The following is a 20163-nucleotide window of genomic DNA, read 5'->3' on the forward strand; positions in this document are numbered from 1 at the left end:
TCTGGGAACCTCAGTCATGACAAGCAGCTGTCTCTGCAGGAGCCTGAGCTGGTGGACATGGCTGGCCTGACGCCATCTTATACATTACTTCTGAAAGCCGCTGTGTCACCTCATATATGGCTGTTTGAGGAGCTGCTCTTCTTCAGTAGCCTTAACGGCACCAAGAGGATGACATCTGCCAGGAGGTGAACCGGCTGAAGTATAAGTAGTAGCCACAGGATGCCGTCCTGTCTGCAGTGTCCTCATGAACGTACAGACAACTACCACTGGATCACTGTGACACTGAAGGAAACTTAAAAACAGGAGGATTCACAGGCAGGTTCTGCAGTTATTAGGATTTGTGTGTTGACCACCCGGTGAGACTTGGACAGCTGACCGTCAGTGGAGCAGTAACGGAGAAAGATGGACCTCACCGGCTCTAAACGGGTGCTGCCCTTTTCAAATGCATCAGCTCGAGAGGTTATTTTGGCTTCTGAAAGCTTGGAGAGCTGAGGGAAGATTTTCTTTACAGAGAGGAAGTGACAGAAGAAGTCCCGAGCTCGTCATGTCAAAGACCAGTAAAAGTCTGGGTGGACGATCTATATGAGCGGTTTGCCAGCATTTCAGTGTAGAGCGTACAATATACAGCCTGCAGATAGGAGCGCGTCTTGGATCTTTTAGGTGGGATCACGTGACCAATGACAGAATACCATGTACAGTATGAACAGTCTGTCTGCCGCCCAGTTCTACATTATTTCAACAAATTAGTCTTTGAAGCAACAAATCATCTATTGTTTCTATGACTATTCGTTTGCAGGATTCGGTTGTGGATCTGGATCAGGATCAGTTCAGGCTGACACAGTTTGGATCGGGTCCTTTAAGACCTAATTATCCTCAGGTGTATTCAGGTCGGGTCTGACTGTGCTCGGGTCGCTCTTGGTCAGGTTTTGCTGGGCGCCGTTTCTGTTCAGACTTCCTTCTACGACAACTTGTTACGACTCACGTGCTTATTTGGCTGAAAATGTCTTATATTATATTATGTTATATATTTCTCCTTGTTCTGAAACTAGTGTGTAAATGATGAAGCCTTCGTTCTTTCCCTCTTTATGACACCGTTAGATGTCCTCCTCTCTCAGTGGGAGACGGGATAATGACCTCAGAAAGGTTCAGTGCTTCCAGTAACTGTGATGAACCTGCACATGTACACGTTCCTACAGTGTGTGTGTGTGTTTGTGTGTGTGTGTGTGTGTGTGTGTGCAGCAGGTTGAAGGTGTTTCTGGTTCCCTGAGGTTTTACTGTGTTTCCATGCCGTAGGCCTCCACCCCAGATTCAGCAAAAAACTACCCCACGCTGTGTGTGTGTGTGTGTGTGTGTGTGTGTGTGTGTGTTGCTTGCTTTTCTCTGTGCTCTGGTTTGTGCAACAATACGTTCACACAATAATGTGTGCTTTTCGTTTTGTGTGAGGGTGCTTTTTGTGTGTTTGTCAGAATGTGTGTTTTTATGACCCTGTGTGTGTGTGTGTGTGTGTGCGCATGATGCAGCATCTAGCCCCGCAGGCCAGATGAGGTGGCCTTTGTGACATCTTGAGTCAGAAGCCATAAAAGCTTAAACACATTTCAGCTACAGTTCAAGGACGCAGGCAGTAAACCAGCACAGTGTGGAGACCTGCGGCTCTGCGGCTGCGTCACTGGATTCATTTCACCTTGTCAATGTCAGGCATCGTAACATATGTAGGAACCGTCTCTCACCTCATGTTATTGACCTGTTCCGTCTTTTCTTTCCGCCTGGTTTTCTTGCAGAAAGACATTGTGGGTTTCTTTCTTCTTAATAGAGTCTGTTTGATTTCTGTCCCCTGAACATTAAATAATACTCCAGTATGGTCAGAGTTCTGTGTTGGTGTGTGTGTGCTTGTATTCATCACACCATGAGGAGGCCTACGTCACAGTGTCCTCTGACCATCCACCCACTCGAAGAAGTTGAGTCGCCTTCAGTTGTTACCATCGACTCACAGCAAGGTTCACACGCAGCCAGCAGATCTTTGTTATGCCAAAAAATAGAGTTTTTAATAGGCTCAGGTTGGTTAAAACCAATTTTAAAGTAGATTTTATGTCCCAAAATCTGTTTTTACCTGCTGCAGGAGGATACTGATCACCACAGTTCAGAGTAAATGAGGTTCTGTTGCGACGCTGACAGCTCAGGAAAGGCCTCTGGTAACAGAAACTGAAGACAAACAGGGAGAAAGTGCAAATGAGCTGCTGATTATGTGCTAGAGTCCTTCTATATCAGTAAAGTGTTTGTGCTGCAATTCTTCAAATCCAATATCCCCTCGATCTTTGTGGCATTCATTTTCTTTTTGAAAAATAAATGATATAATGAGCCATGTGTAATACGCTGTGGATTGACAAGAATTTCTGTGAGCCTCTGCACACATCAGAGTTTGAGCCCTTACGTAACACGAGTGCATGTCCACTCCCAACAGATCAAAGGGTAATTAGAAGAAATATCTGCTGGGGGGATTTGCAACTTTAAGAGTTTCTCAGAGATTTTCCTGAGGGATGGAATTAAATTTTTACTGACCATTAGTGAAGACCTTGATGGACAGAGCTTAAATAATCCCTGACCTCTCTCAGATTATCTGTAATTACCATGAACACCTCTTCCTCTCGCTGTGTCAAACTGTCATCTCCCACATTTATGCTCAGTTTCTTACATAAGTTAGCTACTTACTTTTTACCTTAAACAAACTCAGTTTCCAGTGAAATCAGTTAAGATGCAGCTCCATATTTTTATCAGCCACTTTAAACTGAAGTTTCTCTCTCGAATTTACTTTCTTCTTAATTTATAAACCTTTTCAAGTTTCAGTCAGTTGGACTTATTTCAGTTTGGCTTTATATATTCATGCCAATATAGTGCTAGAATGTAAGCCATAATGTCATCCCATCATTCATTAATTCTTTTACTCATTAGTGTCCATACCTTCACATCAATAGAGGAGACTTTGAGTCCAGCTCGTTACTGTTATAATCTCCATTCTATAACTGTTGTTGTGTCTCTAAATACATTCTGATATGTTTTCAAGCTATAAAGTAACCATTTAAATTTGGTCTATGTGGTCGATTTATAGAAAAAGTGTAGATAGAAAGACTTTGGGAAGATAAACTTTGGTCTCTGGTGTTTGTTTGTCTGAAGGTAAAGTGAACCTTCATGTGTTTATTGGGCAGTTTAATGTTGGACAGGTGGGGAGACCCTGAACTGTTGACTAGTACGTCACTATATCCTGAACAGAGCATCCCAGGTGTACTCTCTCAATACGTTCAACTCTCTAGAAGCTCTAACAATCCAACACTTCAGCTCACACGCGGTTCAGGAGTGGGTGCACGCGATCGCTTGACTTAGTTATGTGCAGGTTTGCTCTGTGTCTGAGTCTCATGGGGATCCATCAGAGGTTTTTAACTAAGTCAGTAGTTCTCAACCTTTTTGGCTCATGAACTACATTTATCCTTCTTTCTGTGTTCAACATTGTGACAGGAGGAAGTTTTACTCAGCCACAACACACACATGTATACACCACTGTTTCCAAATCCTCCAGAGGATCAGTTGGATCATACTTAAACCTTCCTAACTCGTCATCCTCTCTTTTCCACTCTCTCCCTGCAGATCCCTCAGATCAGCTATGCATCCACCGCCCCGGAGCTAAGTGATGATCGGCGGTACGACTTCTTCTCTCGGGTGGTCCCTCCAGACAGTTTCCAGGCCCAGGCGATGGTGGACATCGTCAAGGCCATGGGCTGGAACTACGTGTCCACTGTGGCCTCAGAGGGCAGCTACGGGGAGAAGGGGGTGGACGCCTTCATGCAGCTCTCCAGGGAAGCAGGTAAGACTGGAGGCTGTGGGTGCAACGTGGTCTAAAGATGATCAGCAGCCAGTTTCTGTAGCAACAATCCATCAGTGGAAGAGTCTGTTTTGTAACTTTACCGGGTGACATTTCGCCCTAAACCCTCATCACTAAAAGGTTTAAGAAGATGCATTTCTTACACCTCCACACAAGGACAATGAAGCTGTCACGTAGTTTAAATAAACTCTGTTGTGTTTAGCTGTGTGACAGCTGTCAATCAAAACTCTGGAGTGGACTTACCAACTGGACAACTTAACAACCCCTCCTGAAAGGAGGGTCTGAGTTGGTTTCCGGTCTGGCTCGGGTGCGATTTGTTTGTTGTCTGAAAGCAAAGCAGACCAACTGCTGGACTGTGTGTAACCCTAACCCTAACCCTAACCCAGGAATGAAAAAAAATACTGCTTTTAAATCTGTGTAAGCAACATGCAGCCTGCATTTATACATTTAGTAACCATGGCAACACATATGTGCATCACCACATGAGAACACTGTGTATTTTATCATCTCTAAAGTTCCTTATTAAAAAGTGAGTGAAACACAGCAACCTCACTGTTACTACCTGTAATATTACAATACAAAATGCCCCTTTATGATATGAAAACATGGTTGGAAGGTAAAAGCAACTTTGTGCACAAAACACAGGTTTGGAATATGTACTGTATGTATTAACATGACGAAGTGCATCATGTGACGTGAAATACTGTGTCGGTCTTTACGCACCCAAAGCCCCTCTGATAGATGCAGTATTAGTTTAAAAAATCCTTCTCCTTCAAATCTGAACACTCAACCATGATACGCATATTTAACTCCTGTATTAACATGATGGAGTGCAAATCCTGACTGTTTCACGTGTTTCTCAACTCAAAAGTAACAAATCAGCATACTTATACACATCAAACAGATCAGATATAAATTGCTGAGTCACTGAAGTTTGAAAGGAATTAATTGGAGTATACAGTGACTTTGGCTGCTCTCTGAATAATCTCAGTGACATTTAGAGCAATCTGATGACTCTTCACAGCTCCCCAGTTAGGATGTGTCCTGACATTTATGTGCTGGAGTTTTTAGAGGATTATTAAAGGACACAGCGCTGCCAGGGTGCACACAGGACCCCCGAAGTCTTTTAACTGTGCTTACACCAAACAGTTGCCCAGTATTTCCACATGTTAAGACCTTGATCATTGATTTGGTGGTTTTTGAACAATGATTTGATGAAATGAATTGTGTATTTATTGCAGTTGGTGATATTTAAAGTGCTGTCAAACAAATCTGAAGATTAAATGAATCATTCTGACAGATGGCTCCAAATCCACATTCATCATTCTCCAAAAAGTGTTTCTCCACAGTCTCAGTGGTGCAGTCTGCAGTCTGGTGTCACTGGATTGTTTCGGTTTGTTGATGAGCTGATTGGATCCTTATTAACTCGCCCGTCATCATTAAAATATGCTTTTAAAAGTTTAATATCACTCAGGTTCAAGTCTCTACAGGGCCAGCTGAGTGGAAGAAGTACTAGAAGAAGCAGTAATACCACAGTGTGGAAGTACTACTACAAGTGAAAGTCCTGCATCGAACATTTTACTTAAGTAAAAGTACACAAGTATTAGCATGAAAATATACTCAAAGTATCAAAAGTGTAGTACTCATAACACATATTTCATAACAATATATCTGATAGTACTGGTTTATAATTATTGATGGTGATTATTGATTATAAATGTGGAGCTCATTGAAATGACTTTATAAACTGCTGGGTAGTAAAGTCTCATCTTATCTCAGCCGATGATAATACACTTATTTGTTGATTATATTTTGTATTATAAATCTGAAAAGTAACTGGTAATGTAAGTTAAAATATATTCCTCTGAGATGTATAGTGCAGAGAGTATATAGTACATAAGTATAAAGTAGCAGAAAATGGAAATACTTCAGTAAAGTAGCTCAAAAGTAAATGTACTTTGTGACATTCCACCACTGGCTAAAATACCAGAGAGCAGCAGGACCTGACACACGGTGCAGAGAGACAGCAGGAAGGACAGGGCCGGGATTCAGAAAGACATGAGACATCAGGAGGACGGCAGGAGGACGGGAGCCCGGTCACGGCGTTGATGGTGTAATTCCTCCTAAATCCTCTTATTTTATCGTGTCCAGGATCCAGGAATACGTACTACGCCTTCTTGGTTGACTATTCAGCTGATACATATCTGATAAAAGAGCTGTGTGTGTGCGTGAGAGAGAAATGTGCTCAGGTCTTTCCAGGTTATCTGCAGATTTGTGAGTAATCCACCACGTATTGATCGCAGGAGGGTCCTTCTATCGCTCGACAAGACACACATCCACATGCAAACTCCTGCACACACACCAACACACAACGCTGCTAATATAATTAGACAGCGTTCGTTTCCAGCAGGGCGTTGAAGATAGGAGACGCACACACACACACACACACACACACACACACACGCACACACACACACACACACACTCACACACACACACACACGCACACACTCACACATGCACACACACACACACACACACACACACTCACACACACACACACACGCACACACTCTGGAGGTAAAGCAGGAGGACTCGTCCACAGTGATCAGTCAGGTGGAAGGAGACTGATTAGCAGGAAAGAGTTTCTGTCTTATCTCAAGTTTTCTTCTCTCACAACTTCTCGTCGTCTCTGCAGTCATTCAGCAGACTGACTGGATCCGCTCTACAGCAGAGCCTGCAACATGTAGTCCATGTGCTCCATGTAGTCCCGTGTAGTCCATGTAGTCCGTGTAGTCCATGTAGTCCATGTAGTCCATGTGCTCCATGTAGTCCGTGTAGTCCATGTAGTCCCATGGTGCACACATATATATTTACACTGTGCTGTCCTAACTCTCCCAGACGAAGCTGTCAGCTTTCTCTTGGGACAGGAATCATAGCTCTCCTCATTCTTTACTACAGTATCCGTTGTGTGTTGTGGCAGGAAGCATATTACTTGGACTGTAAACGAGAGGACATGTATTGATATGTATTGATTGACCATGATTGACACTGTTTGACTGTTTTTCTGAGCTCATGACGTTTTAGAGATAGGTGGTTCTCACAGGACAGCGACGCTACAAACACACGATGGTCTTATAGAATATGATGCATCGCTGTAGATGAAAGTACCCAACAGTATATAAAGTACTGACAGGGAACATGTTACTACTACATGAACGCGTCTCCTTCCATACTACAAGTACATGTTGCTGATAATACTTACATGCTTTTACCTGGAGTATTTTTACAGTGTGGTATTAGTAGCGTACTGTTACTTCAGTAAAGGATCTGAGTACTTCTTCCAGTCAGAGGTGTGAATTCAAAACGCTTTATCGAACAAAACACGTCACCATGGTTACTGAATTCATTTAAAAGGTGAATTAATGATCATCTTCAGTTTGCCGTTAGTGCTGCATGTGAAGCTCTGTGACCGGGTGTTTTCCTTTTCATTTTTATGAATATTTATACTGAATGAGACACAGACACAATCTTTACCACAGCATGATCATTCATTGATGGAACACAAAGATACAGTTCTGTGCTGTTTTTATTGCAGAAGAGAATCCATATTTTCAAAAATGGATCTATTATTTATGATAGAATTTGCTGCAAATCCTGAATAATATGGATAAAAGTGTACGAGGCATCAGAGAAGACATGTTCTACTTTTAATAGTATATATGTCGCCAACTTGATGAAACATCTTTTCCTTCAGTCCTGGAAATATTGACAGGTTGACATGGAAGTACCACGTTTACTGCATAATCTTCTGGATGTCAGTCGGTTGTTCTATATGAAGGCTGAAGCCTTGAAGACTTCCTCTTCACATTTTTCACAGATCTGCTTTGAGATAAAAACAAGCTCATAAAATACAGAAGGTGTAGTCAATACTCGCCCTGGTCGGGATGGCAGTATATGTTGAAGTGTCTTGTAGATGTAAGTAAGTGCTCCGTATTCTTGCCCACAGCTTGAATTAAAAATAAATGAGTACATAAATAAAGGCTTTTTCAACAGGAGCCACATATTTTAACTGAATCCCATTTCCAAACATCTACCTTTGTCAGGCCAAGATGAGGAAATACAACTTGTTAGTTAAATGCCCCTTAACCAGCCCTTGACTTAAAGTGCAAAGCAATTACAAAAACAAGCTTTCAGACGCAGGTCAGTTTGGGTTTGGACATGAAATAAAAGCTGCACACTTGAGGAAGAGGGTTATTATTCTGCAGCTTCTCCTCAGGAACCTGCCCTTGTTATCCCTGAATCAGCAGGATTGTGAAGAAAAATGCTGTGAGATATTTGCTTTCCATTTCTTCAGAGGTTGAGAATGCTGACTGGGTAACTGGGCCCCTTCAATACCATCTGAACTCATTGGCAGCAGATAGCAGCAGGGAACTGTGTCTCCCAGCTATTTGCAATGTGGAGCGTTTGAGTGAAGAGTACTGGTAACAAATCACACGAGGCGTCAGAAAGCACCTGCAGCGACTGTTTAATTAAACTGATTTCATAGTTTCTTACATGAGAAATGCTGACACTCAGAAAATCAGACATCTCACAAAATGCTGCAATATCAGTGTCAACAAGTCTGAATGTTAGCTTCTTACTAACAATTAAACTAACAATTTAACAAAAATCTGAAACACATAATACTGTAACAGTAGAATACCAGTACCAGCCAGCATATCAGCAGGGTGGCGGCTCACCTCGCGGCCTGTAGTGCTTCCTGGTCTGCCATCTGTCTGCATGCCGCTCAGAATACCAACATGAGGATTAATGGAGAAATCAACTTCATGGAGCAGCTGATAACAGCGCAGAACAGAAAAGACTGAAGCAAACTAAAGTGTTTTAGATCATAACCATGGACTGTATATAAAGATGGCCGACATCACAGCTCCCTGAAAAGGAAGCCAAAACGTTGATCGCCCCCTGGTGGCTGGCTGCAGTATAGGTCATAAACCCCGCCCCCTCCACATTAGCAGATGGGACATGAGCCAAACTACAAAAACAAAATCAAATAGATTTTTCCCAAAGATGGTTTCTGTCACTGTCAGGTAGTTCTTATCAGCTGATGTTTGTTCAAGTGTTTTTTTCCGATTGCTACTGCGCAGACTCTGGCTCCAAATGATGTCACCAGCGCAAGATGGCAGCAGTAGCACAGTCTGTGGTGGAGACGCGTCGGCCATCTTTATATACAGTCTGTGGTGGAGACGCGGCGGCCATCTTTATGTGGAAACGCGTCGGCCATCTTTACATACAGTCTGTGGTGGAGACGCGTCGGCCATCTTTACATACAGTCTGTGGTGGAGACGCGTCGGCCATCTTTATGTGGAAACGCGTCGGCCATCTTTACATACAGTCTGTGGTGGAGACGCGTCGGCCATCTTTACATACAGTCTGTGGTGGAGACGCGGCGGCCATCTTTATGTGGAAACGCGTCGGCCATCTTTACATACAGTCTGTGGTGGAGACGCGTCGGCCATCTTTACATACAGTCTGTGGTGGAGACGCGTCGGCCATCTTTATGTGGAAACGCGTCGGCCATCTTTACATACAGTCTGTGGTGGAGACGCGGCGGCCATCTTTATGTGGAAACGCGTCGGCCATCTTTACATACAGTCTGTGGTGGAGACGCGTCGGCCATCTTTATGTGGAAACACGTCAGCCATCTTTATATACAGTCTGTGGTGGAGACGCGTCAGCCATCTTTACATACAGTCTGTGGTGGCGACGCGGCGGCCATCTTTACATACAGTCTGTGGTGGAGACGCGTTGGCCATCTTTATATACAGTCTGTGGTGGAGACGCGTCGGCCATCTTTACATACAGTCTGTGGTGGCGACGCGGCGGCCATCTTTACATACAGTCTATGATCATAACCTTTATTTTAATGGCGTTTGATGTTTATATTTTCAGTGTGTAACAGTTTCTACAGGATCTGCCAAAAACATTTCTTGGCAAACGTGCTTAAGAAGTGAAATCCTTTACATACGTGACAGACTTATTTACAGGGTGGTAGTGTGATGTGATGGCGGCTGTTGGACGGCCTACCACCCAGCCTGTCTACACTGACAGTAGCAGTTTGCTGTTGAGGCTCCTCAGGTCGTGTTTCCACGGTGACTCTGCAGCTGTTTGCCTCTTCATCCTCCTCCATCTTCTTTGTAAACATCCATCCCCTCAGCGTGTTTATTTATAAATTCATTAGGCTGGAGAGATATTAGAAGCAACACACCAGTTAATGCAGCGCATAATTTGCCTTTTTGATTACCTGGGAATCCCGGATGCCATGCTTCAGCTGTTTATTAGCCTCTTCTGCTCCCATAGACACAGAGAAGTGACACATACTTATCACCATGGTGGGAGCTGGAGGTGGGGTTGGGGGGTTGGGGGGGTGGGGGTGGAAAGGAGGACACTAGAAATGAAAAGAGAGGTGTTTTCACTTTACTTCATCAGACCATGGTGTGTTACTCCGGGAATGATAGCCAGTCTGAACCGATTCAGGGAGAGATCAGTCAACGAGAGGAAACATATGGCATCCGTGTTCAGTAATATAGTTCATCGCTGCACAGGCTGTACTAATGTTTCCTCAGCTTATCTCCGTACAGCGATGCCGCCATTCATCAAAACAACTTCTCTGCTCTCCCCTAAGTATTCCATTTTGTAAAACAAATCCACCCCTTCTTTTTCTTGTCTTCCAAACAGCTCAGTCATAATCACCAAACAGCAATTTTTCTCCATCAGACTGACATTGACTGATCGCTTTTCATGCTTCTCTCTTTTGTTTCACCACATAAGCAAAGTCCTGATTTGATGCTGACTAATTTCAAAACAAGCATTTTAAAGAGCAGCTTAATGGCTGTAATATTGAGTCTAAGCAACATTAATATTTCAAGGTGAAGTCTTCATGTGAAGCGTCGTCATTCTTTAGAATTCGAAGGTTGCAGCCGACTGCTTTTTATACACATCAGATATCCTCAATATCACGTCAAGAGAAAAGAAAAAAGTCTTGCTGCAGGTTCTGTTGTTTACTCTGGAGTGTTTTTATCTGAGTGTTCATTTGAGTTTGGTGGTTAGCTTAGCACAGTAAAAACTGAAAATATGAACTGTCTTAACGCCTGTTATTCTTGCTGAAAATGCATCTTCTAGAGTTGTCTGAGTTGTCGTAGGACTCTGTGTAACAGCATAACTAACCAGGTGTAAACTGGACTGTAACAGCTTAACTAACCAGGTGTAAACTGGACTGTGTGTAACAGCATAACTAACCAGGTGTAAACTGGACTGTAACAGCTTAACTAACCAGGTGTAAACTGGACTGTGTGTAACAGCATAACTAACCAGGTGTAAACTGGACTGTCAGTGTAACTAACCAGGTGTAAACTGGACTGTAACAGCTTAACTAACCAGGTGTAAACTGGACTGTGTGTAACAGCATAACTAACCAGGTGTAAACTGGACTGTGTGTAACAGCATAACTAACCAGGTGTAAACTGGACTGTAACAGCTTAACTAACCAGGTGTAAACTGGACTGTAACAGCTTAACTAACCAGGTGTAAACTGGACTGTAACAGCTTAACTAGCCAGGTGTAAACTGGACTGTGTGTAACAGCATAACTAACCAGGTGTAAACTGGACTGTCAGTGTAACTAACCAGGTGTAAACTGGACTGTCAGTGTAACTAACCAGGTGTAAACTGGACTGTGACAGTGTAACTAACCAGGTGTAAACTGGACTGTAATAGCTTAACTAACCAGGTGTAAACTGGACTGTGTGTAACAGCATAACTAACCAGGTGTAAACTGGACTGTGTGTAACAGCATAACTAACCAGGTGTAAACTGGACTGTCAGTGTAACTAACCAGGTGTAAACTGGACTGTGTGTAACAGCTTAACTAACCAGGTATAGGGTCACAGGAAACACAGTGATGTATCTCCTCACCATGTTGTCTTCACTCCACCAAAGTGCCACTAGCTCATTTAATGACTGCCATCTCAGAAGGCTGCCTACCGAGCCGTCAGCCGAGTTACAGGAAGAGGAAGGTGTAGTCGCTGTAGGTAATGACTCACTCAGTGACTCATCAGAACAGCCACTGTGATTCGTGACTCTTCTGAGTTTAGCTCTTATTGAACAACAGCAAACCAAGAAGCTGAGCAGCAGAAGGCTGGATCTCATTACTTTACCATCAAACCTTTGTGTAGTTTTAATTCTCATCACAAATCTGCTCTTGAAGAAGTTCTGCTTTGATGTATAAACAGCCTGTGTGTCTTCTGTGAGTCCTACAGTTAGTCTGACTGAACAGAGGGATGGACCCTCAGTGACTGAAGTTTCTCTAAATGTACGTGTGTTTGTTTTGATGAGTAGGTGAAATCCTCTGTCTCTGTAAGATTTGTATTACAGTAGGTAGCCTGCTACTTTTTATTTGTTTTATATTTATTTTCAGGGACAACACACATTGATCAACATCGCTGTGAATGTACTAGAGTTAGCCAAAAGGCTAATGTTGGCTCGATGTTAAATTAGCCAAAACAACAATAAAATATACAACATGTAAAATTAGGAACAAGAGAGCTGAACAGGATGAAAAGCTTTGAGTGAGGCAGCATCATGCAAAGTAGGACGTGTACAAGTCAGGCAATTAATACAAAATGATGTTAAAGAGACGATCAGTGCAGGCTGTTGAAGTAGGACAACATAGAATCACATTACAGAAGACAGAAGGAACAATAAGAGACGCTATATCGTATGTTTAATGGAAGCATGTTCCAAAAGTGGGAAGCTCTTACTGTAAAGGTCAACAATCCCCCAACTGAAATGACAGAATACGTCGTTTGTAGCTGTCTATGAAGGCCCTGATACTGTCATAATAATACTAATACTAATAATACTGTTCATTGTGCAGGTGAATCCAGGTAAAAGGTATGACCCCAAGCAAAGGAAGAAAAACAGTAGATACACTTCTTCACAGTATCTGTGGCTGCACATGAATGGCTTTAGATATGTGTTAAAGGTACGACTTTCTTAAGGACTTTTGTCACCATGGTTACAATGATAACCAGGTGGTTTAGGTTAGTGAACACTGACTGTCAATGGGAAACAGGAAGTGGACAGCAGTCTCCCGTATAAGTCTGATGTCACCTGACTTCCTCCTTTGCTCCCAATTGACACGAGTCATAATTCATATGGAAACTAGAGGACGCCGTCATTTAAATGTCAACACATTGTTTTGGGGCTCCCATCCGCCTACAGCGACTGTTACACTACAATTAAAACGGAAACAGTGCTGCTCTGTTTTCGAAGCAGAGTGTAAATGTCTTGTGTATGTGCCGCACTATGTATTCACTCTGGATAGTTGTGAGCCAAAGTGAAGGAGAAGCTCCTCCACAAACGCTCTGCATCCGCTGTGTCTCGAGGCCAAAGATAAGAGCAGACAACATCCTTTCAAATCAGCCTGTATGACTTCCTTCAGATAAGCTAAGACGCTTAAAGTGGAAGTCAAAAGACTGGAACTGGGATAAAGTAAGCTGCTACAGTACTTTTCATGGCAAGAACATGTCCTGTTTTACAACATGCTTTCCTGTAAAACAGACTCAATTTAAAATGCAGTGAGGAGACGGCGAGTTCATGTCCAGGGCAACAAACAGTGAAAGATTCAGTATTTCCCCACCAGAATTTTATTCCATGGTTTTCCAACAGTTTCCCATCTCTGTGCATTAAAACTTGGTGAGTCCAAAAAGACCCAGAGATATGTAAAAGCTCAGAATAACCTCATTTATCAGTTCATGTTCCACACTGACAATGCAGTCATAACATCACATATTAGTCTATCCATCACCCTGACACACACAGCATACCGTTTAGCTTGTATACTGCCTCCCTTACCCAAAATGCATTTCTTGTCTGGAGAATCTGTGAGCTCCTGTGATGAGACTGAGCTCAATAAATGCTTTTGTTTTCAGGAAAATGTTTCCCAGTCTTGGTTACTGTGAAATGGACAGTTGAACACCATAATTCAAGTGGAAAATGAGGACTCTCACAGAAAATGAAGTTAAAGTATTAAACTGCAGGAGACGATGGAGACGGCCTGAGTGGTGCTGCATCATGGATGCACTGATACATCAGCTGAGCGGTTCATTGAAGCTGTCAAACTGCTCCATGTGGATTGGGGGTGGGGGGGGGGGTGGGGGGGTTGCACTGATTTCACACTATTCTCACTTTTTCTAGATTTGAATTACATTCCACTTGAAGAAATACAAGCACATTTTTGGCATGCTTGGTACAAAAAGCCTCAGTAACAGGACGAGGGCCATAAACTCGCACACTTTTCTCTTCACTTATTCAGTTGTATTACTTTATGTAACTACGTTTTAGTCAATACTCTTCCTCAGTGTCACAATCTGCAGTTCAATGCCACATTAAATAGTACTGTTACAGTTTCACTGAATGCAGGTTTGTTGCTGTTTGTTGAGGAATCCGGCGGCACATGTACTAGACAATATGGGAATTTAGCATATAAATAAACTCAAATTATCGACATGGAAGTACTCATAAGTACCCCGTCAGACTTAAAAAGTATGCACGAATTGGAACAATCGGGCCCTAAATGTTTTAAAGTACCAAATTGCCCCCCTGAACTGTGTGTCACAGCCACTACTGCAGCAGTTTACTGAAAAACTATAATGATTAACTTCCTGTTGTTTTTAGCCCACCTGCATGCACCTGTGTCACCTCACAGCTTCTTATGTCTTCTTATGTCCTCTGGACCCCCCTCATTTCTCCGCCTCAAAGTTTGAAAATCTCAATGTGACAAAGTGACTTTTTTCCAATGAGCATGTAACCAAATCAAACATTTAGAAGATTATTTTACATTCCAAATAATCCACAGCTGAATTCTGTGAGCCAAATTATATTTGATACGAGCAGCCAAATACTTTGTGTGCAACATCAAACACCGAAACAAAGTACAGAAACAAAACTGGCAAATAGGTACACTTTAGCTCAGACTGCCAATGACTAACTGTAGATGTGTGCAGTGATGGCGAGTGATAATGAATATGTTGCAGTCATTCTGGGAAACAAACAGGTCTTGAAGTTTGTTGGGTTTTTTGTTTTACTTTAAATGCAGCTATTTAAACATTCACTGTGACTGTTTTCCTGTTGAAACTGTTTTGTACAGACTGATATGTCAGTTAATGAATTATGTTACAGAGCATAATATTGGATTGACTTTGAGGTTTCGACCATTAATTCAATAAAACAGCGTCATTTTCCAGTTTCACAGGGGATTTTACAACATGTTCGGTGCATACTGCTCCATTTATAGATCATGAAATTATTCATTTTATAATTAATTGATTTGGGGGTGGGGGCAAATAATGTATTGATTATTTAGGAGTAATCATTACTTGCAGCCTTAGTGGTTTACAATGAACATAATGTATAATGCCTATATTAACTGTGACGTTGCATGGCAGTGAGGATTCACAAAGTGACAGCTTCTTCGACCTGTAGCTCCGTTGTACCCGCAGACTTTGGTGATGAATGTGAGATTCCCATTATCCCTCTTCCCCTGAGGCAGGAGACCTTGTAATGGCCTCAGCTTTGCCATATGCTCTGCACTCAATCACATGAAAAACACTGTTCTCCACCTCTCTTTCTTTGCCCTCCTCTGACTGTGTCTCCACCATCACATCCTGTCTTCTTTCTCTATTTTACTGAACACATTGGAAGGAAATGTCTTGCTGCTTTCTGTCTTACTTACCATCTTGTTGTCAGTGTATTTATTCATGCTGTGGAAATCTCTCCCCGTTTGTCTTCCTTTCTCTTCTCTTACCACACTTTGTCTCTCTCAGTCTCGGCCTCTTACACTTTTAAGCAGAAAATGGAAACACTCAAGTAAAGTACAATTGTACTTACTGTAAGTACAGTACTTGAGTAAAGGTACTTAGTTACTTTCCGCCTTGCTTACTCACTGTGTTGCAGTACAGATGTGGCCATTTTGGCAAATTGTCTTTTGACTTAATGGTCACTCATTAATGCTGCACTTCTACTAAAGTGAGGCGGGAAACATCCTTGTTTCATTCATTCCTTCAACCTTTATTTATACAGGGTGATCCAGGGCCCTCTTTTGCATGTTTCATTTGGAGGACGAGAATAAGTTCTTTTCCACAGCTTAACGGACCTACGCTGCGTCTTCTCTCACTAATACAGTTAAAACATGTGAATACTGACCTGCTGCATGTACGTGTGGATTTACAGTAACCAGGTCACTACAGCGCAACACATTCTCTGATTACCTGTGTAACCTGGTTTCTTGAGTGCAAACCTATTCATGATGTGCAGCTGAACAACCTGTGAAGCAGCAGAATCTGAAGGAGCACTGCTGCCGGTCCATCTGTCCACAAAAGAACAGGCCTCAGCGTCTTCTTTGGACTTCTGATGGATGTTTGTGTTCACAAAATGGCAAAATGTCTTTCCCTCTCATTCTCTCTCTCTCTCTCTCTCTCTCTCTCTCTCTCTCTCTCTCTCTCTTCATGTGCCCTGGAGAAAATAGAAATGCTGGTTGCTGTCTCCTCTGACTATCACCACCTCATCAAATGTTCATTTCTCTGGTCAATAATTGACTCTGGCCCCTTTATTAGCCTTCTGTTAGCAGAAAGATTAGAAAGGGGATCTGCTGGTGAGCATCTCCTCTTTCATTAGCAGAGACGAGGAACAGCACTGGATTCATTACAAATCCAGAGGTGTGTGTGTGCGTGTGCGTGTGTGTGCGTGCGTGCGTGCGTGTGTGCGTGTGTGTGTTTGTGCGTGCGTGTGTGTGTGTGTGCGTGTGTGTGTTTGTGCGTGCATGTGCGTGCGTGCGCGTGCGTGCGTGCGTGCGTGTGTGTGTGTGTGCGTGTGTGTTTGTGCGTGCATGTGCGTGCGTGCGTGTGTGTGCGTGTAGATGTACAAGTGCTCATCGGGGTATCTGTGCTGTGGGGTATCAGGCTACTGTGTTCATTAACACTTTGTATAGCGTTAAATGATGCAGAAATAATATTGTCATGTTTGAAGCCATGATGAATGAATTTGGCTGAACTGTAGTTCAGTTTTTTGAAAGGCTGTGAGTAACTTGGAGAGTTCATTCTGTAAACGCAGTGTGGAAAACAAGACGCACCGGACAGGTGAAAGTACCTGCAAGTCCTTTTCTTCTGTCACAGCTGTAGAATACATATCTGCCATGTCAGTTACATTCCCATGTGGAAGACCAGGTAATCTTGGTGAACATACACTGTAACTATTCACGTCACATTATTGCAGTGTATATACTACAGTATCTAATGTTTTCCCTTCACTGTTATTTCTTGTTCCTGTATGTCAATATCTACGGTAGTTACTGCGAGATGGCAAAGCCTGAATGACACTGTAGCAATTTCTGTAAACCTATCCAGTCTTATGTATGACATACACCCATAATTTCCCTCAGCTGTGTCTGCCACAGGCAAGATCCCAACTACAGAACATAGCACAATATGAAGCCTTCAGCTACGACTGCAGCCAGGGGCCAATTTTAGGAGGAATGAAAGAATGTGATTTTTACTGTGAATACATGATATTCATGATATATATATGTCACTGAGGAACCAATTTTCCTTTACTTTCAGACAAGAATATTTTACAAACAGAGGCAGCATTGCAGCTCAGCATGAAGACCAGGAGAGGTTCCATCAGTCACTTAGATCCCAAACTGTTGTCACTCGAGCAGACCAGTCCTCAACTGGAAGGAACATGAAAACCATCCACCGCACTTTGTTGTCTATGTTATCATCAAAAAGGTTATTGATCAGGTGGCCCAATCACAACAGCTCCCACCTTTGAAATAAAAAGAACAATAATCCTTACAACATCTCCTCCCCTCAGAGGAATTCTCAATATGGACAAGATAGAAAGAAGCTATGCTAGCCAGTTAGTCACCATATTGTACTGTCCAGCTACAGTAGTTCACCTCTACATCCAACAATTTTGCCACACAGATCAATCTCAATGCGCCTCTTTTTGGTGAGAACAGGCCTTCTGTGGACACCCCCCTTCTTTAAGTCCTGCCTCCAATGCACAAATGTGGCAAAGTCAATATAGACTACTTGTCGAATGCCTGGATTTGGGGATTTAAAGTTCTTTAAATTAATTGAAAATATTGAGAGCAGTTTCTCAATGAAAAGCATCAGCACATCTTTAGAGTCCTAATACCTTTGAATTGTCACATTAGAAATAATCCTGTAAGACGTGGGAATAATATTTAGAACAACAATTTCTTTCTTGTTCAGAGCTTGTATGATGTGTGCAGGCTTTTAGAAATGTGTTGACTAATGCTCTGTATTTCATTACTATCGAAGCCACTGAGACAACAACACTGTCCTGTGAGTCATTGTGTTTTTATGCACTGTTAATAGTCCTAATTACCTGAATGAAGCCGCATCAATGAGAAAAAATGGCACCGATGCATCCTCCATCAAAAGAGTCTTTAACAGCTTCTCTGTTGACCCCCATGAGCAGATGTATGTCTACTATCTACACAACCACCTGATAGCTACTGAGTATACACATGAATGAGTAATGCAATGATGAATGATTTGATAAGGTAATGAATACTGTCACAGGCCATCAATAAATGGAATGAGGATCACCGTATCTTCCAAAGATTGACAAAAGATAGTTACTTTATGGGACTGAGGGGGGAACACCACATGGATGAAAAGGTTAAACGCCAACCAGGCCATTTAAAGTACCGTTCAGCAGCAGAGAGCTAGGAAGCCAAAACTGAGCCATGAGTCGGTCACTTCCCGTGGAGGGACGAGGGTCCGTCTTACTCTCTCAAAGTTTGTTACAGGCCCAGATGTTGCAGCCGACTTGAGGAGGTTTCCTTGAGGCTGGAAGCAGTATTTTATGGGTGCTAGCTAGGTGCTGGGCTTCCGCGGGTTATTTTGGACTCAGGAGATCAGGCTTAGTTGCCATCGGAGCTGGGCTTTGAGTGACAGGTGAGCTTGGAGTGAAAGATTGACAAGAGTGTCAGCGAGACAGAGTAGAGGTTGAAGAAGGTGAGAGGAATAATGAAACTTTGGGTCTCTTCTGTCTATAGTCTCTGTCATCAGACATCACCTCCTCCCATCCTTCCCTTGTTCCCTTGTACTGACTTAATACAGTTTCCCCACGTCTGACTAAATAGCTCTTATGAATAAACAGATATCACTTAAATGTCACAAATGGCAATCACGTACAACCAACCTGCTGCTGTAAGGACTCTTGAGTCATGGACACGTGGTACATCGCTGTCTGTTGAGAAAGCCTATCCACCTAGGTTACACCTCTTAAACATTACCGGATTGACAGTTCCTGTTGGCTCCGTTTCTGTGGTTCCTGCATCTAAATCAACATATTAAAGCAGAACTTCATACATTTTGTGTTGCACCGTCCGTCCCTTTGGAACTTCCTGTCTACCTCCTGGAATGTTGGCGTTCTGACAGTATATCAAGTTATTGGGGATCCCGAGGTAGTAAAAGGCTTTGATCAGTGTCCTTGTGAGTCTTTGAAGGGTTGGTTCTTGACACCAAATGGGGGGTCATATCCACAGCCAGGTTAGAGGGGGTTAATTCCCTTCAACTCTGCAAGAAAGAAATCTTGATCCCCACGCCACACAGGTCAGCAAGCAACGTGAGAAGCTAACATCAATCTGAGAATCACAAAGAGAAATCAGATTTTGGGAGACACTAGCCTTCTTGAATGAGGTTGTAGGTTTCTTATGGTAGCTCACAAATGCCACAGTAGAGCAAACTCGACATCTGTTTCCAGCGTCCTGCACCTGTGGACTGTTGCTCCTGTGTGTCCAGCAGCTAACCTCCTGTAGCTATTTATATACATGCAAGACTCACATTAGGTGTGCCAGAATCTCACAGAGTAATGACGTTGACTGAGTGCCCAACAGAAGGGCCTGCAGTTTTATAGCCAGCTCGCTACCCACAGCCTGCCCTAAAGCCTTGAACTCATTTCAAATTCACTAGTTAGCCTCTGGCTTATTGTGCAAAGAGCCACAGAAACATCCCATGACACTAGAGCCATCCACAAGCCCAACTCCAACCTCTCCTCCAAGGTAAAATCCCCATTTAGCCTCTAGCTTATCACGCTAGCTTCCTCACAGTTATCCCGTGCAGCATGGGAGAATGCAACTAGCTGTTAGATGCAAAACACTTATGGTTACTTACAGTCCCATGAGCTGATTTAGCTCAC

At 42.8% G+C, this 20163-nt stretch overlaps 1 protein-coding gene across 1 annotated transcript in view; it reads left to right on the forward strand.

Annotated features, from left to right (window-relative positions):
• Positions 1–20163, forward strand: part of grm7 (glutamate metabotropic receptor 7) — a 222415-nt gene that overhangs the window by 73462 nt on the left and 128790 nt on the right. Inside the window, exon 2 of the mRNA XM_070901851.1 lies at positions 3637–3853. Within this exon, the coding sequence (XP_070757952.1) occupies positions 3637–3853 (217 nt within the window). The remainder of the gene's footprint in view (positions 1–3636; positions 3854–20163) is intronic.

The sequence above is a fragment of the Enoplosus armatus genome, chromosome 3 (genome assembly GCF_043641665.1).
Source record: "Enoplosus armatus isolate fEnoArm2 chromosome 3, fEnoArm2.hap1, whole genome shotgun sequence".
NCBI lineage: Eukaryota > Metazoa > Chordata > Actinopteri > Centrarchiformes > Enoplosidae > Enoplosus > Enoplosus armatus.